General features: G+C 35.2%; 3 protein-coding genes across 8 annotated transcripts; 1 reads left to right on the plus strand and 2 right to left on the minus strand.

The window, feature by feature from the left end:
* The first annotated feature begins 1,831 nt into the window (after window positions 1-1,831).
* LOC123210241 lies at window positions 1,832-9,782 on the plus strand. 4 transcript variants are annotated; one of them, XM_044628487.1, is made up of 10 exons: window positions 1,832-2,612; window positions 3,998-4,126; window positions 4,201-4,329; window positions 4,398-4,811; window positions 5,169-5,295; window positions 6,318-6,630; window positions 7,381-7,453; window positions 7,972-8,062; window positions 8,137-8,216; window positions 9,321-9,782. In XM_044628487.1, exons 1-10 carry the CDS (start codon window positions 2,559-2,561, stop codon window positions 9,498-9,500), a joined length of 1,590 nt encoding a protein of 529 aa, XP_044484422.1. In that variant the 5' UTR covers window positions 1,832-2,558; the 3' UTR covers window positions 9,501-9,782. The 4 variants fall into 4 exon arrangements, 3 of the variants coding, with proteins under 3 accessions (XP_044484422.1, XP_044484424.1, XP_044484423.1); XM_044628489.1 differs by lacking the exon at window positions 9,321-9,782 and adding an exon at window positions 8,866-9,185 and having other exon boundaries at window positions 1,841-2,612; XM_044628488.1 differs by lacking the exon at window positions 9,321-9,782 and adding an exon at window positions 8,759-9,185 and having other exon boundaries at window positions 1,844-2,612.
* A 629-nt stretch (window positions 9,783-10,411) lies between these two features.
* LOC123212469 lies at window positions 10,412-16,518 on the minus strand. Of its 2 annotated transcripts, none has more exons than XM_044631628.1 (9): window positions 16,225-16,518; window positions 15,412-15,858; window positions 14,925-14,975; window positions 11,784-14,263; window positions 11,440-11,709; window positions 11,264-11,344; window positions 11,081-11,171; window positions 10,918-10,984; window positions 10,412-10,847 (listed from the first exon to the last, which is right to left on the minus strand). In XM_044631628.1, exons 1-9 carry the CDS (start codon window positions 16,346-16,348, stop codon window positions 10,751-10,753), a joined length of 3,708 nt encoding a protein of 1,235 aa, XP_044487563.1. In that variant the 5' UTR covers window positions 16,349-16,518; the 3' UTR covers window positions 10,412-10,750. The 2 variants fall into 2 exon arrangements, with proteins under 2 accessions (XP_044487563.1, XP_044487562.1); XM_044631627.1 differs by having other exon boundaries at window positions 11,060-11,171.
* A 2,002-nt stretch (window positions 16,519-18,520) lies between these two features.
* On the minus strand, window positions 18,521-23,612 carry LOC123211341. 2 transcript variants are annotated; one of them, XM_044629999.1, is made up of 2 exons: window positions 23,393-23,612; window positions 18,521-22,083 (listed from the first exon to the last, which is right to left on the minus strand). In XM_044629999.1, exon 2 carries the CDS (start codon window positions 21,975-21,977, stop codon window positions 19,026-19,028), a length of 2,952 nt encoding a protein of 983 aa, XP_044485934.1. In that variant the 5' UTR covers window positions 21,978-22,083; window positions 23,393-23,612; the 3' UTR covers window positions 18,521-19,025. The 2 variants fall into 2 exon arrangements, with proteins under 2 accessions (XP_044485934.1, XP_044485935.1); XM_044630000.1 differs by lacking the exon at window positions 23,393-23,612 and adding an exon at window positions 22,973-23,353.
* Between the last annotated feature and the right edge of the window lie 422 nt (window positions 23,613-24,034).

Below are 24,034 nucleotides of genomic sequence, written 5' to 3' on the forward strand. Positions count from 1 at the left end.
TGGTTTGATCAAACCTTGGGTGGGAAATAGTCTTTTGGCCTAAGAAAAATTCCAAACAAAAATTGAAAAAATAGTTTGATAAAATCTCAAATCAACGGCTAAGAATTGCAAATACACATTACTGTCTACATAAATAAATATACTGATAATTCTATACAAATTTTTACCTGTTTAGTTGGATAACATGGATTTGATCTTATGGGTGGAGTGGTTGCGTCAATTAAGGGATCTCACAGGTTGCAGGATGAATTTCAATAATTATTTGATGTATCTAACCAATTTGATTATCGAAACTTTGGATCTCAAGGATTCTATTTGAGATGGAGGAACTAGTCGCCTATAAATCTAAAAGCAACCATCTTCAAATTGGTCAACTCCTATCCCACAATGTTGGTTGCATAACTTCGATCGAGAGTAGAGGAGGAGGCCATAATTATTGTCACACATGTCATTGATCATCTAGAGTACTAACAATCATTAGTAAGGGTATATATAATCCGATTCAATTAAATTTAAGAAAATTTTCGAACCAAACTTGAAAATAAAAAAGTTCTGTAAAATTTCAAACCAACCCAAATTATTTTATATTTTAAACCAAACACAACCAATTGAAAATTATGATTTGATATAGTTAGGGGTATAAAAAAAAATAAAATATTATCAACAAAGATGTGTTACCAATAACATCTATATAAAGTTTATTGAATTTTAATTATATTTAGTGATAATTCAATCTCAAACTCAGTGACTAAAAATTGCAAATATACATTATTGTTTACAAAAATAAATACATTGCTAGTTATATAGAAACTTTTACCCATTTAGTTGGGTAATGTGGATTTGATCTTAGGGGTTGAGTGGTTGTGCCGATTGGGGGATATTAAGACAAATTAGAGGGTAAATGGGTTGGATTGCGAAGGGATCATTCTTTATCAAGCTTAGAGGTCTTCATGAAATCCATGGTTAAGTTTATCAAAGAAATGGTGATTAGTATTGGGCATAATTAAATTCTTCGATTGAACCAGAGGAGAAAGAATATAAGAACCAGGACGGTGAATTAGGGAAGTTGCTGCACGAATTTCAGGAACTGTTTGATGCATCTAACAAACTACTACCCCCAGGAGAAAATCAAAAGTCAAAGCCATGCAATCAGATTAATGGAGGGAGTGCGACCTCCCAATTTATGACCATTTCGCTACCCACACAACAAATAAAATGAGATTGAATGCATAGTACAAGAGATGATTGACTCGTCTTCGCTCCTTCATCATCAGCCAAATTGAATCGTCTTCGCTCTCTCTTGTTTGACAAATCATTAACCTTCGACCTTTTGCTTGTTTGCTCTCTCACTATAACCGCACGAACTTCAACGATGAATTGATTCGATTTGGCTTATGACGAAGGAACAAGAGAAAGTAAAGACAAATGGGTGGGAATGGATTTGTCAAACGAGTGCGGTTGCTATTCTGCCAACGATGAAGGCAATAGAGAAAGAAAATGAGTCGGAAGAGGAGGTCGGTTGGAGGAAAAAATAGAGGAGGTCGGTTGGAGAAAAAAAAGAAAAAAGAAACCCAACAGGCAAAATGTAATTTTTTAAAATTTAATCTTAAAAAAATTTTTAATTTTTTAAATTAAAAAAAAATTAATATAAATTTTTAAAATTTTATGATTTAATGATAAAATAATAATTTAATCTATAAATAAATATTTAACGTTTTAAAATGTTAATAGATATATTTTTATAGGTAGATTAAAACTTGGACGGGAAATAACCCTTTTGCCGGCATAATATAATTAAACACACTTGTGATGGTACAGTATAATGAATTTCCTCTCTTCTATTGTCTCCTTTAAAATTAGCCAATGAATAAAAAAAAATTTTCAAAAATTCTAGTAACATCAGCAGGTCCATCAGTCTGGGATTGAACAGACAGTTGAACTGAAAGTTTTGGCGGGATGATAATAATGGATGATTATTATTAGACTTATATACCATGTTAATTCAGCCATTTCCGAAAGACTAGAAAAAATGGAAAGCAACAAATGGCAGAAAGCTTCCCGCGGGATGGCACGAAAAGGTTGAGAAGTAATAATAATTTTTACATGAGTTTGGGTTGCGGCATGGAGAAGAAACTCCCATTTTCGTCTTGAAAATCAACGTGATTTATCCACCTCAACCAACCGTCTTTGTCCTGTCCACACTCCCATGTTCTTTTCTGTAACACAACTACAAGGGTCATCCAAAATTCAGATCGAATTTATAATATTAAACTTAGACTTTAATTTGAGTTAAAATGAGTGTTCTGTCAATAAGATAAATAATATTATCATCAATCTAAACTGTCGAACCAAACCTCTGCTTGGAATCGGCTCATTTAAACTGAACTAAGTCAGACCGGGTCTATAATATATATGTAAGATCTTTGCTCCTGTATCTTATTATTTATCTTTGTTGCTGTATCTTTGTGGGGCTTTCTTCTTCATCCTCTTGTTTTCTTTCTCCACTTTATTATTCAAAACTGTTTATTCTTCTTGGGAGATTGATTGTAAACGCTACAATGCACTCAACTCAACCTCCACTCGCTAATGGAATTGATGAGGTTTCTGCCCAGGTGGGTCTTTTTTATTTATGTTTTAAACTATCTGTATGTTTGTGTTTACTGTATAGGTTTACCAATGTGTATGCATGTGTTTTCTTAATTGTTTTATCTTTCAAAGATCGGTTTTTTCTTCCTATTTACAGATGAAATATGGTTTATTTGTTTCAAATTTTGTGCTTCTATGTTAATAGATGGTGTCAGTACTACTGGGTTGCAAATTTGCAATTGACTAACACTTTTTATGGCAGATTGTTTGTATTGTCTTATACATAAGTCTATTTGAATGCTTTCCATTATATGATGTTTTTTATCTTTGGCTTTGATAGATTGGTTTGAGATATCTCCAGGAACTAAGGTCGGATCCGAGCCAAAGTCAGGCTTGGCTCAATGTTCGGCTCAAATTTGAGCTAAAATTTAGTTTGAAAACTCGACTCAAATCACTCTTTGGCAGCATTGATTATCCCATCAGCTTGTCGGCATCCCTCCAACAACATCTCTAGTAGCTCGAATGAGCTTGAGCTTGAATTGGCATTTATAGATTTGAGCGGAGCTCAAGCCAGCCCATGTTCAGGCTTGCTCGAGCATTTTACAAGTTAAGTGAAAATATATAGTAATTTCTCTCTTTCTCTTAGGAAGGATCATGTTTGTGTAGGTCTTTCATCAGTGCTTGGTTAGGCAATTTCTGGGAATTCTAAGTGGGGATTTCAGTATTTGACACAACTGAAGTGTTAGCACTTTAAATGTAGTCTTTGTTGGATCAAATTTAGTAAGCAACCTTCATATTTCTGCACAGATTAATACACCGATTTGGTCTGAAAATTTTGCTTGAGGTCTCATTTCATCAATTAAATATGGGATTGTAGGTTTGTTTCCTCAAGTTCTGTGATGGGTTTGATTTAGTCCACCATTCCAATTCAACAGTTGTCACCTTTTGACTTACATTATCATTTCTGACATTTATTTTCAACTTAATAATAAATTGAATGCTCAAATATCTGCTTATGGCAGTGTTGCTTGTTCCAACTACTGTATTTAGACCATGAAATTGTTTTATGACTTCAGCATTATGAGAAGGCAAAGAAAATAATGGGGAATACACTTATTTACACTGTGTAATTAGTGTTCTGTTTAACAATTATTGAAACATTAGCTTCGACTAGAATCTTCAGAAGTACAAGAAAGAAAGGGAAACTGTGTAACTTGTTCAGAAGGAGCTTGCTGATGACACAGTGCAAGAAGAAGGGAAAATGAAATAATATTTTGCATCTCATGGATCATATATGGCAGATTTGCAACCAGTGTACTTTCATAGAACTCATTTTTGTGACACTATGGAATTAATTTATATCCTAAATGAGCTGAGATTGAGATTGTGTTGTAATGCTTGTTACATATAGGTTGATATCCAAATCGAGGATCCCTCAAATGACAAGTTGCCAAAACCAGCACCAAGTGCAAAGCACACTGATCTTTCACTTCAAATACCCCCTAGTCCTACAAGTTTCAGTAGCAGCAGAATTGGAAAGGTACCACTCCAGTCTCAAGGTTCCTATAAAGGCAGTTGAGATTGAGATTGTATTGTAATGCTTGTTACATGTAGATTGATATCCACATCGAGGGCTCCACAAATGACAAATTGTCAAAACCAGCAGCAAGTGCAAAGCACACAGATCTTTCGCTTCAAATTCCTCCAAGGCCTACTGGTTTCTGTAGTAGCAGAAGTGGAAAGGTACCACTCCAGTCTCAAGGTTCCTATAAAGGTAGTTGAGATTGTATTGTAATGCTTGTTACATGTAGGTTGATGCCCAAATTGAGGATCCCTCAAATGACAAATTGTCAAAACCAGCTCTGAGTGCAAAGCGCAGAGATCTTTCACTTCAAATCCCCCCTAGGCCTATGAGTTTTGGTAGTAGCAGAAGTGGAAAGGCAGCATTCCAGTCTCAGGGTTCCTGTAACGGCAGTTTGTCACCAGGAGTTTTCTTAAGAGGTTTAAGCATTAAGAAGAAAAGTCCTGTATCTGATGTTGAAAGAAGCTCCCTTCTTGGTAATGACTCTCAGACAGCCTTGGCGAGTCCTATTGGAGCCAATATTTCATCTGCATTTTCTGGGCATAGATGTATATCTCTTCCTGTTACACCTGCATCAAAATTGTCCCCCTCGTTTTACTTGCCTGCTTCAGCAAGAACATCTGGTGAACAACAGAAATCACATGTGAGTTCAATATTTTATATAAAATCTTATTTTCTTTGGGCTTATAGAAAAGTTAATCCACACAAGGGTTTAAGAGATTTCACTAATTAGTAAGGTTGTATATGCCTGTGGCAACTTTTTAGGACATTAGAGAAAAAATATTAATGGGGTGGAACCTCTTTTTTCATTTCTTCTATGGCTAATTAGACGAGATTGTCAAATAATTAATGTGGATTAGGATGGTGATTTTAACCTGTTAGTGTCCTTTTTTTACCTTCTTTTTTTTTTTTTTAAAAATAACGTTTGTATTCAAGTTCATGTGCAGAGAAGTTAATGGTGAAGATTGTTTTTGTGATGGTTAGTGTCAATTTTGTGCAGAAAGGGGCAGCACATGCTGTAGTTTCAAGTTCAAGAACCATGTCTGTGCCTGGAAGAAATGTTGTTATTGTTAGATCAGTATCTATTTCTACCCCTAAACAGCATGGCATGACAGATACTAACGATGGTATGTAGTAGCTCACGCACTTTTTTTTTATAGTTCATGTAGTTCCTCATATTCATTGGGCCAAAAAATTATCTGACCTGTGCCATCTATCATTGGAAGGAGTCAGGCAGTGATGCTATTTTGGGTTTAAAGCTATTTATGCCTTGGGTTCAATTCTTGTCTCAATTTTTATAGTTGAATTCATTCAGAGAGTTCTAATTATTAGAACCAATTTTTTTAATTAAAAAAATTGAACTTGTATATTTTTCTGTTGAAATAAATGAATTTACATATTTTATATTGAAAAGACCGAATTTTGTTTTTCTATTGAAAGGGCTGAGCTCTTAGATTTTTCTATTGAAAGGAATGAATTTACATATTTTTCTATAAAAAGAACCAAGCTTTTAATATTTTTTATTAAAAGTACCAAACAAACACAATTAGGATTGTTTTGTTTTGTTTTGGAAGTAAAATGATTAGTTTGACAGTAATTTTGATAGGAGATAGTGGAAGTTTAGTCCCTTAAATAGAAAAATAAAAAAGTTTGGTTCCTTTAATAAGAAAATTTGAGAGTTCAATCCCTTTACAATAAAACTATGCATACCCATTTGAGTACATAAATGGGTATATATTTGATATGTGTCATTAAGTAATTAAATAAATTTGTATTAAAGATAAAATAACACCCAATTATATAATGACCAATTATGTGTGTACTTAAAAGTGGGTATGCATAGCATTGTTAATCCCTTTAATAAAAAAAAAGTTTGATCTTTTCAATAGAAAAAATATGATAGTTCGATACCTCCAAGTATTGTTATCTCAATATATAATCCTTGACTCTAAGCCATCTCAACTCAAATTGAGTTGAGACTCTCAAATAGTTGCTGTCCACTCTTGTTCTGATTTGATCAACTTATGCTGGGATCATGTGTAAAGTTCCAGTCTGCTGAGAGTGAAAGAACTGAGAGACCTTAATCATCCTTTCTTCGTGCACTATAATTCTATGTTTCCTCTTGTAATTTTGCTTCCTGGTGAAGCAGATGAAATAGTTCCTGCTGCCACAGTAGGCGATGATGAGGAGATTGCTGAAGATGAAGCAGTGTGCCGCATCTGTCTTGATGTATGTGAAGAAGGAAATACTCTCAAAATGGAATGCAGTTGCAAAGGTGCTCTTAGACTTATCCATGAAGAATGTGCAATTAAATGGTTTACCACAAAAGGAAACAAAAATTGTGATGTGTGTGGGCAAGTAGTCCAAAACTTACCTGTAATGTTGCTTCGGGTGTCAAGCTCTGCACAAAGGGACAACAGGCAGGATCGTAGTCAACAGGCTTTACATTCACAATCAATAAGGTACTATACTATATGCATTGTAGTTTTATATCTAATGGTCACACCATTACACACAGTCCAACAATCACTGAAATACTTGGAGGATTGCCTTAAGACTAGAGGTGGATTCGAGCCGAGCTAACTAAAGCTCGATTGCCAACTTGGCTTGTTCAAGTTTGAAACAAGCCGCCATAAGTCAAGTTTGAGGCATTAGTATGTGATTTTATTGAGCTCGAGCTCAAACCATGAGAGTGTTTCGCTTGATAGGCTTGTGAGTGGCTTGTATATACAGATAAAACGATATTGTTTTACGCCCATGTTACATCATGTAAGCACTACAAAACGATGGTGTTTTATTATATGACCTAGAGTAAAAAAGATGTCTATTTCTCTAACTTTATGAAGCTCGACTCATATGGAGTCAAGCTTGTATCTATAGTATCAAGCCCATGAGAGCTGAGCCTAAGCATCACCTACCATATCAAGATCGAGCTCATGTCCTTCAAGACTTGTCAAGCTCAACTCCGTTATGACTATCCAAGCTAGAGCAAACCCAAACTTGATTAGGCTTGAATATACCCTTACTTGAGATCAAGTTCCTTAGGCAATCTATGTTTCAGCCAATTTGTTTCTCATGGTATTCCATATTTGCATTTCTATTGAGTATGACAAAATGATGTTTGTTTCAATTTTTCTTCAATACATGTTAACTCTGTTTTGAAGTTGGCCCATTTTATCCTGCTAATTTTTATTTATAATATACTTTTGCAGTGCCTGGCAAGGCTTTGTGGTGCTTGTTATACTTTGCACAATATGTTATTTCTTCTTCCTTGAGCAACTGTTGGTACGCTTTTTGAAGATTCTTTGTGCTTTCTCAATTTAGGGTCATTTCTTCTTTGGGTTGCAATTGAGCTGAGCAAAGTAAGTATTGTTTGATTCGAGTTCGGCTAGATTACATTTAGGCAAAACGCAAACTTGAACTTGCCGAGCTGAGAAGTTCTTGGCTCGAGCTCAAGGTTTGAATAACTGCTTCAAGCTTGACTTGAAAAATTATAGTTAAATTTCATAATTTATATATTTATTAATTATCCCTCATATTCAAAGTTAGAGAATAAAATTTTAGGGGTGTAAGTGCAAGATTTTAAACTTTTAAGGGTGTATTGATATTTTATTCAAACCAAGTAGTAAGCTTGCGAGCTCACCAAGCCAGCCAACAACAAGCTGGAGAGTCAAACTTGAGCTTGGCTTGTTTGCAGTCCCACTTGTGCTTTAACATAATTGTATTTGTCATAAATATACCATGAGTGCATCCAATTGTTATATTCATTCAAATGTGCCTAACATTGTTTTACAATTTTGTAGATTCATGACTTGAAAACTCAAGCAATTGCAATTTCGGCACCATTTGCATTTATCTTGGGCCTTTTATCATCAATCTTTGCAGTCACTCTAGGTATAATTGAATATCAAAATTTATAAGTTTCTTTGTGTTATGGTTGTCTTAATATCAGTTTTCTTGACTTGCAGCAATCAAGGAGTATATATGGACTTACGCGGCTATTGAGTTTGCACTTGTGGCTGTAATTGTCCACTTATTCTATTCCATTGTAAGTATTTCTATCTAGGGTTACAATCAAATTGAGTTGAACTAAGTATTATTGACTTCGAGCTTGATTCGATCGGGTTTATACAAAAGTCGAGCTTGAACTCGAGAGTTGTAGGTTTGAGCTCAAAAGAGAAATTGTCGATTCGAGTTTGACTTAAGAAATTATAGTTAAGCCTCCTAACTTATATATTTAGTAATTACCCTCCCATTCAAAATTCGACATTGAGTTTTATGTTTTTTAAAGTTGAGGGATCCAAATGAAAATTTTAATATAAAATATAAAAGTTTATGGGGGTAACTGTAAAATTTTGGAAGTTTAAGTGCAAGATTCTTATTCAAACCGAATCATGAGCTCATGAGTTCACTGAGCTGAGAGACAATAAGTTTGAGTTTGGCTTAACAATAACCAAGCCCGGCTTGACACGAGCCAAGCCATGAGTAGCTGGCGAGCAGTTTGGCTCACTTGCTGTCCTAATTCTATCTAATCAGCACTGCTTTCATTTGTTTGAAGATAACAATAGCTTGTTTGAATGTTCTTGATAGCTTCATCTAAGGGCCATTTATGCAATACTGCTTTCATCAGTTTTGGGTTTTGGCACAGCTATGAGCCTCAACGCATTATATATCGAATATTTTGCTTGGCGTGTTAGGGTTTCTGAGAATTCTAGCCCAGCATGACTAAATTAATACCAGAAGGAAACACTGTGGAGCACTTTTGGAGGTTTATTACTGATGAAGTTGAGATTTACATATTTATTAGTATCCTAAGCAGGGAACCATGTCTAGTGATATAATTAAGCCTTTTCTACTTGAAACAACTTCATGGCATTTTAGAAATGAAAAGGAGAATGGTTAGGGGTAAGCTTATCCATGGGAAGGCCAGGGTTATCTATGGAGCATTTTGTTGCAAGAATAAAACTATGTGTACAGACGTATTTTATTAATTTATTTATACAAATTAAGATGATAATATGTGATTAGATGATAAAATTATTTACTTTTTTCCTTATTTCAAAATCATTTAATTACATATTGTTATATCAAGTTGCATGAATAAGTTAAGAAGAGTTATCTGTATATATAGCATTACTCTTTGTTGTTGTAGATGGAAGGAGTGTATAACACCAAAGTACAAAGTTCCATGCCTCGGCCTAGTGAGGTGCAGTGTTCCGTGCAGCCCACTTTCGGTTGGGACATCCTTATTATAGGACCAGAACCGGGCAGCTTTTCTCTTGGTAGCCCGGAGGGTATTTTGTTCTTTCTTGGTGCATGCAGCAAGTTATAATTGTTTGAATAACAAATGTAGTTTTGCAGCATGTGCCTTCAATCTAGTGCTGACCCCATCTTGGTATAAGTCGAGCAGTGTTCTTGCAGCCTGCTCTGGTTTCGTCTTTCATGCTGGTTGCTGAGATTGCATGGACGCTGGTGGCTTTGGCTTACAATCCTTGTTCTTTCTGTACGGATTCCAGTAGCAGAAAACTGTCTTGGTTTTGGTTTGGATTGTATACTGCCCGGGACTGTTGGCATGATTATTTTGAAATTTGAGAAAAAAAAAACATTAACAACACATAATCACACATTACCATATTAAGTTATATAGATAAATTGATTACCATATCAAATTATATAGATAAATTAATAAGATTGGTTACACAGATTTTTTCGTACTGCCTATGACTGTTGGATTCATTGTGGGCATTATTTGGTGACATTCCGGGCTGGTACATCGGTGACATTGTGTTTGCTTAGGGTGTGGGTGTCTTGTACGTACTCTATCTAGCATAGGTTAAGACAGATCTACAAGACATGCTTGGGGTGTTTTAATTGCTTTCTGTTCTTCTTTCTTATCCAAGGCTTGTTCTAGTAAATGCAACCTTGGTGGATCTTGTTTTTACTTCTTGACAATATATCACTTAAAAAAAAAAAAAAAAAAAAGGTATGGTTAGGGGGTAAATATAGGGCAGTAAAGTTTTAAGCACATATATGTACTAATTCATACCAATTTTTTCAGATGTTTCACTTGTGGTTTGTTTTCTTACTAGCTGGTTCATCTGGTCTGAACCGGTGGCCAGCCTGATCTGGGTTAGCAAAAATTTGAGACTGATAGTTGGACCGTGGTGGCCTGCAATCAACTCTCCCAGTTTGTAATTCAACCGTTGGATCAATACAGTTAAACCATTACACTACGTCAACATGCCACAGTGTTTTAGATGTTATTCAAATGTTTATTTAAACAGCTTATCGCATCTAGCAATTATTCAATCAGTTGGGCCCGGAAACACTCAGACCGGCCCCTACCCTGGTAATACATGGTACAAGTTTTAAAAGGTTGAACAAAAGTGTCTGGTTAGATTAGACCTCGAAAAACAAAAATTATATATTTAAATAAAGAAGAAAGAAAGCATTATATACAAACTAGGCAATTTTTATCATGGGACTGACCCTCTGAAAGCCTTGATACATACATATTTCTGCAAACCTACCACAATTGGTAGGAGATCCATGAAAGTTGGAGGGTTAAGAAAGATGTCACTCCTATTTAAGCTTTGTCACTGGATGAAACATAAGGTCATCTTTTTTCAGCCATATGGTCGACCGTGTTCTCTTAACATGATCCGTAAATAGACTATGCCTGCCATTAATAAAATTACTTTCAGCATGAAAATGCTTACTTGACATGAGAATAATAAAGTTCAAAATACCTTTCATACTCCAGCTTCTGAATAACAATGCCATTCAGAAGAAGCTCTGAACTGTAAACAGCTGCCCCTGCAAGCAAGAGGAGATGGTTAAAATAAGCCCAAATTTTGATTGTAGAGTGACATTTAAGTATATATTCCTAACCCTTTTCAAGGAAAGGCTCACAGATTCTGTAATCTTCTTCACAGGATAAAATCAACAGATCATCTGGGATTTTACCATCCTTTAGGGCAGATCTGCCTATTCTCTCCACTGCCTGAGAAAACAGTTCCAAAATTGAGAACAAAACAAATTTCCTAATTTGCTGACTGTTACAGATTTGACATGATTGTCTGGACAACAGCATACCTGACCATGGACTGCCTTAACCAAACCAGAAATTGTTTCTTTACTAGGTTTTACATTTGGCGTTATTAAAACTCTTCGACCCTGCATAATATGATAAAATCACTATAATGAACAAAAAGAAAAAATGGAATTATGACCGATACAACAAGACAATCAACATTAATTTAAGATTTTACTTGTAAGAGCGGAAGCTTGCGTGCACATGCCAAAGAAACCGGCATGCTAAAGCCAAACTCCTTTTCTTTTTTGGTGTCCTGAAGCAGGTAAGCTTCTTCATCAATGTGGACCTTCACTTGTCCAATGCTCTCAAGCCATAAATGTGTCACAACTGGTTTGCCAGAAGCCATTGCTTCTAACATATTTCTTGTCCGCACAAATTTATCTGTTATGAAGTGGGTTGCATCCATAATTGAAATTGCTTCAGAAGCTCCTAAACGGGCCAAAACCTGTGATGACAAGATATCAATTAAAACAGTTTGTTTATGCTAAACAAGGATTTGAATAAATCACTAGCAAACACCTTTTTCTGCTGCTTAATAATATTCTCATCCAAGTGATGGCTGAACAAGACTCTAATGCTGCTCATATCTCTCCTCTTCCTCAAATCTTTCAATGGAGAAACAGGTTCCTGTTCTTTAGGAATTAAGCTACTGATTTCCCTTATAAGAAATGACCTTGACAGGTTTTTCTTACATGATTGTTTACGATATTCATCACCCATACAGACAGGAGATGCAGCGTTCACAGGTGTCATACATTGAGCTGGGGAAGGACATGCTGAATCAGATGCTTTACATTTCTCTAACGGGGATCTGTCTATCTTATCATTCATTTCTGCACTTTTAGCCAATGTCAAGGAATATGTGACACCCCTGTCATGGTGCTGCAGTTCTTGCACAGCCATTTCATCTGTAGATATCCTCCCTTTCATGTCTGCAGAATTACAGTCACGAGCAGCCTCCTGTGGACCCAGTTTACTTGAACTTTTGACGGACAATGTCCCTTCCAAACTCCAGTCCTCAGAAGAAACAACTGCACAAGCACGCACAGATGATCTTGTTTTCCTCTTTGTGGTTAAACTAACGCTATCGTTTCCAGCAGTGCTTCGTGATATTTTACGCCCAGAGATAAACGGTCTGATGCCTTCTGGCTGAATAGATAGCTTGGATTGAGCATCGAAATTATTAAATCCATTAACATTCCCCGAAGAGCTTCTTTGAGATCTCCTTCCTTTGGGATTTGTCAATGTATCAATTCCATTATTCATAACTGTTAAGTCTGAATACAATTGATCAGGTTGATTTGGCTTGGCCTTTTTAAGATCTCCAGATTGATTGATACCCAATTTAGAAGATTTCCTTTTGGCATGCAAAATTTCAGAAGCCTCAACATCTGCCCTACCAACTCTGTTCCCTTCAACAGCACCAACTTCCACATGATTAATATCTTCTCTGCAATCACCAGGGACATGCTCAGGCATTTTTGATTTATTTACTAACTTGGAATGCCTGGTTCGATAAGCAATGGGTGCATAAGTACTAATTTCCTCCGGTAAATTCAGTTGTTTGATTGAGTGACCGCTCCCCGTTACAGTCTTCTCAAGTGATCTATTTAACTCCTTGCAATGGCTGCTTTTGGAACCCACTTCTGACTTTCTTTGCCCAATAATCTTAGAGGGCACCATGTCCATGTTTTTGCTTCCACTGGTACTGATGTGTTTTTTGGCGGTTGACTTGGCCCTCTTTCTATTCTCAGGAAGTTTCGCTGATGAAAAAGGAGTGTCTTCACATAATATGTTGTCATGTCTCTTTATTTTCTTGGATAGTCTTGTAGTTACTCCAACATCTGAAACACGTACACTTTTTCTGGATGAGAGCACCTTATTCATAGATTTTCCTTCCAGAAAACCCTCAGCAGGGCCATTAGAATTGCTTTGTAGGTCAGTAGCAGTGTGGTTAGCAATTAAATCCCCAAAGAATAAGGCTTCCATGGCTTCAGCAGCCATTTGAGTGTCAGGACCAACATTTAACATCTCTGGCACATCTGTCTTACTAACAATATCTTCCACCTGTTCTCTTGAGGAATCTGTAACAAACTGTTCATCAAACTCAACAGCAAGATTCTTTTTAAATTTCATTTCACCTTCTTGTGTCTTCTTTTTATCCTCCTTCATTTTATGCAACATTACTCTTGAATCAGAGCGTACTGTGATTTTATCACGCACATCTAGCTGTTTTTCTTTGTCTTTGCACACATCCAATTGTATCTTTTTGGGATTCTGGGGTTCAGTTAAAGATTGCAGCACATGGCTTCCACTACCAAAGAATTCTTCTTTCCTTCTGCAGAAAATATCTCCCCCTCCTTCATCCTCTTTTTTATCATCCCAGTCAAAAATCCCTACTTCTCCAACAGTGATTTTATTCTTGACTTTCTTGGCCAAACTTTGTTGCCCTTTTGCAATTGAAACCAGTTTTGATTTCCCACAAGTACTCTTTTCACCTTCCATTTCACAATCAGAGTTCAGTAAATTACTTTTCTCAATATACATATCCACAAATTTGAGGGCATTGGTTTGTGACAACTCTTCGAGTTCTTGAGAGTCAATATAGCTTAACCCAGCCAACTCCACATCACAAACGGGCAACAGCAATTGGCTTTCTCCTCCATCATTCTCACTGTTGCAAGGAAGTCTTTCGTTTTCAAAAAGTGAATCCTTGGTATCGAGTTTTTTCACAGTCAAAGAACCAAGCCTGCACTTGTTTCCATCCCTTAATCCCTTCCCTTTCTGATTGTCTCTCTCTGAATCATGTACCTTATCAATTTCATCCATGACTTTTGGATCTAACAAATTATTTCTAGTGTCATTTTGATCTGAAAACAAACCATTAGTCTGGGCAGAACTACAATTGCAGTTAGGTTCCTTCAAAGCCAAACTGCGGGCTGCTAGACCAGAAGCACGCAAAGATGCCACACGAATTGAAGTAAACCTTGGCACAGGTCCTTTGCAAACAAAAAGATTAATACACAAGAAACTTCAGATCAATATTGCATTCAAAGCATGCTGCAGATGACTGGAAAAAGTTTCATACAACATCAAAGAGATTCTTATTAAGAACTAAGAAAAAAGTAAAAAAGAGAGATAAATAAATGAAAAAATAACGTAAAAAGCATGACACAAAGCAATACTTAAAAACCAAGGGAAAGCATAACCACATGAAACTGAATTTATAACTTAAAAGCAAAAGCCCATTGAAGAACATCACTTGTTTCTTTAAACATTTAACTAATTTAGACTGACAGAATTCAAGGAATGTGTACCTCTTACTGCAGAATATATCCTACTTCATATTCCTAATAGAGTCTTGACAAAAAATTTTAAGCCAACAAATAATAAGTTCAGGAAGTCAGTCTATTTTGACCAGTAAATCTAACATATAAGTTACACTTAAAAACTACAAAATCTGAAAAGAATGCATGCGATTAGTGACTGCATGTTAAAGCAAAACACAAAAAAGTTCACATCAGAAACACAATACTACAATAAAATTGACCAGGAAGTATAGACCAAATCAACAATTAATTTAGCCAAATTCTATGGGACCTAGTTTGGACAAGCAATTCCAATAAAAATATAACTCAAAGCATATTTCAGGGAACATACCAGTTCGTGGTAGAGTGCTTTGAGTCACCAGAGGTGTAGAAACTTGGGGTCCTGAATGATATAAGTTAAAATCCAAACTTTGGTTAGAGGCTAGTAAGAATTTTATTTCAAGCAAAACCCACAAGTGAAAAGAAAAATATTAGTTTGAATTCCCCAGCTTTTAGAGATGAACCAATAAAAGAAAGCCACAGAGTGACAAATAAAGAATTGATACCCAACTCTAGGAAGAAAAAAGAAAAATTGACTATCAAACTGACTGCATATAATAAATAATTCATTCACTCAGTTTTTCTCACAATAGAGAGAATGAACCAGAAAAATAAAGATTACCAAATAAAATACAATCAACATTCACCTCAGGAATGGAGATATTGTCAAAGATAAATACCCAAAATCCCATTAACGCAAAGAGATCTAGAAAAAAAATCACTTCAATTACAGGGTTCTCCACTCAAAGAATTAGGTCCTTCTCTTGAAACTTTCTCACCTTCTTCTGAAGCAGAAGCCGGGCATGCCTTCTCTTTCTCTAGCCGCTGATCACTCCCTCTTCTTGCTGAATCATCATCAGAGATGTCATCCAAAACTTCAGTTCTATCAGACCCTTCATTGTTGCTATCATCAGCAACTAAATCATCAAACACATCCAGCAACTGCGTGCCCAAATTTTCAACACCATCTATATAATCCAATACTTGTGTTTCACCACCAAAATCCAATAATTGAGTTTCGTCACCAAAATTCAATGCTTGGTGTTCATCATCAAAATTCAAAGCTTGAGTTTCATCACCAAAATTAAATCCTTGAGGTTCATCACCAAAGTTGAATATTAGGGGTTCATCATCAAAATTCAGAACTTGAGTTTTACAAGAATCTTCCATCGGAACAGTATTATCAAACTGCAACTTGTTATTATCATATTCTTCAACTCTTTCACCTATTCAAAACAGAACAATTAATCTATTTTGCACTCAGAACAGAAGAATTATTATTAAAAAAAAAAATCATCATTTTGAATTTTGATGTGACAATGATGCATTGCTAATTAATCACAAATTCCCCAAAAATAATAATAAATACAGGTTAACCTGATAAAAATCATCAACCACTGCATTGGCAAGCTAATATGTGCAAAATTTCAAAAAAAAAAGCCTAAAATTTAATTTTGATATAAATTATTGATACACAGACCGCTAAAATGTACAGTTATACCATACCAAAATGTAAAATTACCACTACTAATATAAAAATTTTAAAAATTTAGCTCAAAAAAGACAGAAAAATCAACGATTCAATCCATTACCGGGCAACGGAGGAAGTTTAAACTGGGAATTTAAGGCTTTTACTTGTGTATGGGAAAAGTCGACATTAGGGTTCGTTTTGATTGGTTGATTTTGAGCATCATTGTTGCAACCGAGAGAGCCCATTCTGAATTCACATGAAAACAAAACGAATCTAAATCTAAGGAGGAAGCAATTTTTGAGTTGGCGTTTAGAAGATTGAGTGAAATTGGCGGTGGTTTTTGGCGGGAAAATTGAGGAATTTTTTTTCTTTTAACAATGTGCAAGTGGTGCGCCTCTGTGGTCAATTGGGGCTATTTTTTATCCAATCCTTGGAAGATAGTAAATTCCAACACACCTTCAGTATTTTGACAACTATTGTGGACCCCCTTGAAAAGTGGAAAGTGTCAAAATTCTCACCGCTAGGGTGCATTGTATAGTTTTATATTTTACTATATGTTTAGAAAATTAACAAAAGAGCATTTGCTCTAGTTAGGGATGACAATGAGGAGAATATCTCAATCTCAGTCCTGTAAAGAATATTAATCCTCGTCTCTGACTTATCCTTGTTATGAAGATGAAAATGATTTTTTATCCCTTTTCAGTAAAAAAAAAATCTCTTCTTCATCCCCGTGAAAAAAAATTCTCTTCCTATATCCATAAAAAAAAATATTCTTCTTATACTCTCTAAACATAATATAAATATATTAAATAATAAAATTAAAATTAATCTACTATTTCAAATATCACAAATATAATATATTAATCACTTTAATATGCACAACAAAAACCTAAATAAATTTAAAAAATATAAATAATTTAAAACTATAAAAATATGTTAGTATTTTAAATAAATATATTAATATAAAGAAACAAGAACGGGGAGAGGGGGGTGGGGAAGGGCCAGGGGGGGGGGGGGGGGGGGGGAGACCACATATATCTTCTTCCCTATTTTTATTAGAAATCTTTTCTCTATTAGAGTCAAGACCTCTAAAGTCAGATCAGAATCACTTAGTTCAACTAATTCGATCAAGAATTGAGGGTTGACTCAACTTAAATTAAGTTTCATTTTAATATATCCCTTTGGATCAAATTAATTTATGATTAAATCAATTAAATCACATCAAATCGTAATCCAATTTCCTTGTCAGTTCAATCTAACGGATATAGTAACATTAGCATAATTTTTAAAAAAAAAAAATATTTATTGAGACTCAACCATGACATGGCTTGAGATGTACCAGCAGACAATACAACTTTGTTTGTTTTTCGGTAATTCACCACTAAGTAATGTTATGTGTATCAAAATTTAAATATTCAATTAATATTTAAATAATAGATTATTATATAATTAAATATTATTTTATTTTTAATTTAAAATCACTTAATTATATATTAATATATTTTTTAATATCCAATTAAATATACATAATCTTATTGGGCACCACTAGACCAATATTTTTGGTCATATCAATGTTCAGGCGGTGCCTTACAATTGCGGGAGTAAACCAAAATTGGTGGTGCTGAAACAAATGTTCATACTAAAGAGGCTAAAATTGGCAAACTCCTGTAATTGCAGCCAAGTGCAGGCTACTTTGGAATCCTTGAAAGTTCTGTCTTTTGTCTTTTTGTTGGTGGATGATCATTCCTTTTCATTTTAAGAGTTTAAACAACAAAATTTTTTTTTATGATAAAATTATTTATAAAAAATAAATATATATTATAAAATTATTAAATAATTTTAAATCGAAAATATAATATTATTTAACTATATAATTAATATACTATATATATAATATTTATATTTATATATTCTTTTATTTAATGTACATTTAGTTTAATTTGGATAATTTTATCACAATTTTATATATAAATATAAAAATTATTAAAAAATAAATTACAATCTATATTTGATAAAATTTGATAAATATAAATAATTATTATATTTAATTAAATATAATAATATATTATTATATTTAAATACAGTTAAATATAATTATCCTTAAATATTTTTTAAAATTTATTAATAATAAAAAATATATTATCAAGATAATCTTCTCCTAACACTTTTAACACCAAACCCAACCTAAGTGTAATAAGATAAAAGTAATACTATATACATTAGTGATGAATACAATTACAAATACAAATGCTAACATTTTATCATATGATTAAATATTATTTTATTATTAATTTAAAATCTTTTAATCATAGAAAAACGCTTTAAACATTTGTACCTGTGCTTATACACATGGTAAATGCATGAAGTACTGTTAAATATGACGTGCGTATTCACAAGAGCTGAAAGCAAGCTAAGCATTCAGAGAAGAGGCAGAATTTTTAGTGCATTTGCTGCTATTCCCCACACCTGATGGTAACTTAAACAACCTGAAACTGACAATAAATGCTAAGTCTAGATGAAAGCATGAGATATATGCTTCTGCTACCATGAGATTTCTACAACCCAAACAAATAGGCTAATTCAAAGATCTACAAATTCAAGAAGTCTGCATATAAAAATTCGAAGAAAAAAACTTTCAGAAGTAGAGAAATTCAGTTTTTCATGGTTAACATAGAAATCAGCCGGTTGGTAATTTGCAGCGCAACATTTTCTCCCAGAAGCACTTCAATGGAACCAAAGAAAACCACAAAAGCACTATACTTCGATCTAGTCAAGCCATTTCATGCACCTTTTAACAGTTACCATCCAAGTATACCACGGTTGAGCAATTTCACCCAAAAACAATTAACATTCTGGGATTTAATGTCAGCTCCAGCAAAACTGCAGATGAACTTATTTGTTTCACAAGTTGCCATTTCATAATTAAGATGAAAAGTAATGCACTGGCAGCGCAGCAGGATCAAGTTCCCAGAAGCCTCTCAGGCTGCCATCTCTTTGATCAGTCAGCTGGAAAACAGGAATTTGATGAGAGAACCTAAGCAGTTCAATAATGGGGATATTAATAGTCATAGCTGATGCTCCTTTTACTTGAGGCCGAAAAACCGATTTGAAACCATCCACACGCTCTAAGAATAAGACTTCTATCTTTAAGTCATTTGCCTCTAGGATTTCAACAATATCATATTCATAATTCTGCAAGTCAGAGCATTTAATTTCGGCATTCCAATTCTTATACAAGGCCCATACCTCACCTTTCCTGGGGAAAATGTTGTATTCATTCTTCTTACCAGCACATTCTGCTTTTACTAGATGTGACAAAGCCGCGGTGGTATTGTACCTTTGGATTTTACCCTTTTTAATCTCAAATCTTCCACAACAAATGGGCATGTCTTTATCATGCCACCGAATACAGTTGTTTGGCAGTGAACAGGAAACAAGCCACCTCACGTGTAATTTAAGAACTGGATCAGACTCAATTTTTACAATTTCACCATAGTACTTTGGCAAGCTATCCTCATCACCATACAATGACCAGATCTGACCAACCTGCAATTTATCATCCGATTTCTCAGCATCAAAATTATAGAATTCAGGGTCTGGAATTTCAATTTCTTCAGGTATTGAAGCTGGAGGTGCACTATCATCTTCAATATCAACAGCCAAGTTATCATTCTCAGGTTCTACATGGGTCTCCTTAACTTTAGCCTGGTGCAAAGATGTCCGTTCTTTAGGCCCCATAACAGGTTTTTCTTCATTTGAAGTTCCCGATGAACAACTGAAAGAAGTAACACCAGCCTCAGCTTTCAAAATTTCAGGAAGAGAAATCTCTTCAAGCTTAAGAGGCAAAGAAGCTGGATCAAGTTCAAATGACCCTTTCAATACACCTTCTCTCTCCTCACCAGACAGTTTAAAGGATGGGACCCTGTGGGAGAACCTAAAAAGTTCACCTGGTTGAATCTGAAAAGTGCCTGTTCCTTCCTTACTCCATCTACAAAACACAGATGCAAAGCCTTTCACCTTAGCCAAGTTTGCAACACAAACACCCACACCCTCAACAAAGTCTGACAGGATCTCAACAAATTCAAATTCAAACTGCTGCTTAGTATCTGGTTCTGATTTCCAGTTGAAATCCCAGTCCTTGAACAAGGCCCATATTTCTCCCTTTATAGGGAACACCTTGTAAGTATTTCTCTGTCTTCCTTTTTCCCAGGACACAAGATGAGAGAACATAGGAAGGTCTTCAGTAAATTCAGACTTCCCAAGCTTATATTTACCACAACAAACTGGCAAGCCATTATTGACCCATTCAATCTCATTTTCATCATCCAAATCTGGTTCTAGCCAGGTTATTCGCAACTTGAACCCAGGGGTAAAAACTTTTCTGATTCGAGCATAGAATCTAGGCATGGCATCAAGAGTGTCATAAGCTGCCCATATCTGGTCTACCTTGAAATGCTCTTCTTTCCTGTCTGTATCAAAGTCATGGAAATCTGGATCGGGAATATCATAACGTTTTGGATCTAGTGCACTATCAGAGCTGGAATTTGATGTACAGTCATCGACATTTTCAACACTTTTCTTAAGGCTATCACCACAAGCTCTAGAAGTGTTTTGACAGTCATCCTTGTCCACCTTTTCTTTTCCACTCATCTTTCCAGTTTTTTTGCTTCCATTTGGTAAGCTCTCATCAAAATATGCACTTTCTTTCTGGTCTTCTTTCATGGTGAAAACCGAGCCAGATGGCTTATCCATTTTAGGTTCCTTTTTTAATCCATCTCCACCCCCCTTAGCCCTTTTTGAATGACTCATCAAGTTATCATCATCACTCAAATCCTCATTATAAGAAACTTGCTGCTTATGCCTACTAGATCTGCGTGGATACTGATCTCTATAACTCCCAGAATGCTCTTTGCCTAGGAAATCACCATTCTCATCCATAGACATATCTACTTCAGAGTCACTGCTACTTTCAGAGTCACAACTTGTACTGGATTCCACTACCTGCTTCCTTCCTCTCTTACCATTCATCTTTTCATTTCCAACCCCTCCAAGAGGACAGTCAGTCTTCTGAGAAAATGCTGTTTTAGAACTATCAGGAGTAAAATTCCCCTTAAAAACTTGTTCTACCTTAAAAGCGCCCTGACTTGGGACCTCTTTCTGTGGGCGGAATGCTGGCTGATGCAAGTTAGTTGTCATGGGCACAGCCCGCTCACCCCTTTCATATGCAATAAAAGGCTTGGTGCAAGTTTGACAAACGATGGATTTGTTGATAACACTTCTATAATACTGGTACCGTACTGTACAAAACGGACACTCTGTCCAAAATGTCTGGGTACAATTGAAATTGCCTGTTTGGACCGGTTGTTGTGGTTTCTGCTGTTGGGTAAAGTGGCTTCTAATGTTGTGACCCCCTACAGTTGGGTACCAAGCTGGCTTCTGTGAAGGCTGATATGGTGGTGCCGATCTACTGACGGTGGGTCTGCGTTTCATGTCATGCATTGACCGTTTACTTGGATCCAAAAGGACCCTTTGTGCTTCCCCAATCAGTTTGAAAGCAGTTTCTGCACCAGGGAACTTATTTTTATCGGGATGAAGTTGCAGAGCAAACTTCCTGTACTGCTTTTTGATCGTTGCTTCATCGACAGTCTGCTCAATCTGAAGGATACCATACCAGTCCATCTCATTGCCAAACAGTTTCTTCTCGGCAGAACAATGTACATCACAAACCATTATCATCTGAGAAATATTCTCCAAATCACAATAGAGTTGCTGGGCCTTGAGTGCAAGTTTACGAGCCCCTACAAAATCATTGTTCTTCATCTTGTTCTCTGCAATGTCTTTGGCCCTGACAGCCTCTTCTTTATTGCAGTCCATGACCAGAGCAAACACCAATATCCAACTCAAATTGCTTCAATTAAATGTACAAGCTGGAGATCACCACCCATCACTCACGACATCCACCAATTACATCAGCATGGACCTTGCAGATTGTGCATCAATTTGCATTGATCAACATTCAAAGTAAATGGCATGACCAACTCAACATTAAAACACATAGCACTAAAAGAGAGATATACAGAAACCAAAAAAGAAAAAAAATCTAATAACATTTCTACATTAAAGCTGCCAAAGCAGCTTGTCCTGAAAAGTCAAATTAACACACAAAAAACATATACAAATCCTAGAATCAGAAACAAAAATTGAAACCCAAAACCTTAATATTCTCCAATATAAAGCAAAACCCACTTCTAAGCCTTAAAAAAAAACCTAGGTTCAAGCACCCAGTCAAGTATATATTGACATATCTAAAGCCCACGCCACGGAAATTCACTTCTAAACTCAAAAAGAGTAAAATTTTAAGACGCTAATTTTAATTCACTTCTACACGAGCTTCTTATTTTCCATGAAACAACAATGCAACGAGTTAAAATCCAATAAGACGCTAATTTGGTTTATGCAAACCCTAGAAACAGATACAAGAATCGAAACCCAAAACCTTAACTTAATCCCATATAAAGAAAAACCCACTCAAAAATGCACTTCTACGCCTCAAAACCAACCTAAGATCAGGAACCCATTGAAGTATACATTTATTTATTGACATATATAACAAAAACCCCCCGCAGAAATTCACTTCCAAACTTAAAAATAGAACAGAATAAAAATTTAAGAACAAAACGACACAGGCTTCTTATTTTCCATGACACAACAACGCAACTAGCGAAAATCCAACAAAATATAAAAACTAACGCTTAATTGGCTTCAGACTCCAAAAATGAGAATAACCAACGAAAATAGTATCTTAAGAAATTAAAATAATAGAGAAAGATAAATATAAATCCCTGAGAAAAAAAAAAACAGGCACTTACTTGTTCTTGTAATTAACAGAAAAATATATAAGCCCAAAATGGAGGGAGGGAGGGAAGGAGGAGAAAGTGGAAAAAAGGGTGAAGTTGGGGTTTACCAATGGGCTAAGAGAAAGTATGTGAGTTTTTTGACTCATTTTTGTCAGGTCACAGTCATTCGATTTGGTAATGGGCCCATTTTAATTAACGCAAAATTAAAGGGCTATAGGAGAAAATTATTTTGTAAAATTTTTTAAACCCCTCTGCTTTTATAGAATAAGGCCGATAAATTTAGGGTTAGTACACTATAAAGTGGGATCATAACTTAAAATTCCCCAAACAAATCCATCCAAAAATCACAAGATGTAACATTAGAAAACAGAAACCCATTTCTCTGAAGAACAACCCAACAAGTAGTTCTCCAAATTTGCTGAAATTACTCACCACTTAGAATAAAAGAAAGAAGTTGGATTGGATTTGAAGTGACTGCTACTGGTTCGTTCTAGGTGAGCTCATATGAGCTTCTTCTCGACTACAACTCTGCTATTTCGGCTTTTCAACGCCGAACTCCAAGCTTTTTTTTCTTTTCTTGCAGTTATGGTGAATATCAAATCCCTAAAGAGGGAGAGGAGGAGGAGAAACACCGAGAAATTGAATAGGGTCAGAGGACAGGGTTTCTTCTTTTTATTGGATTTTTACAAATGTGAAATGACTATAATACCCTTCTTTAAATGACTATAATACCCTTATCCAGTATAATTTTTTTTTGGGTAACAAGACCCTTACATGAGTGATACCACTTCTTTAAGGATGAACCGATAACTCTAAATAGGTAAAACTTCAAGTTCAATAATTTGTTTTAAATAAACCAAAAGTTTAATAGTGATTGTGATCGGTAAGGTTTGAATTCATATTCTCATATCTTATTACTCAAACTACTTATTGGGATTATAATACTTTTTCAGTGTCATAAAGTTGGCATAATTCACAAATTTTTCGAATGAAGCAAGCCATGTTGGGGCCTTACATAAAGATCTGCAAGCTGATACAACATGACTGGCAAAACATAAAAAAATCTGGTAGGTA

The sequence above is a fragment of the Mangifera indica genome, chromosome 3 (genome assembly GCF_011075055.1).
Source record: "Mangifera indica cultivar Alphonso chromosome 3, CATAS_Mindica_2.1, whole genome shotgun sequence".
Classification (NCBI taxonomy): Eukaryota; Viridiplantae; Streptophyta; class Magnoliopsida; order Sapindales; family Anacardiaceae; genus Mangifera; species Mangifera indica.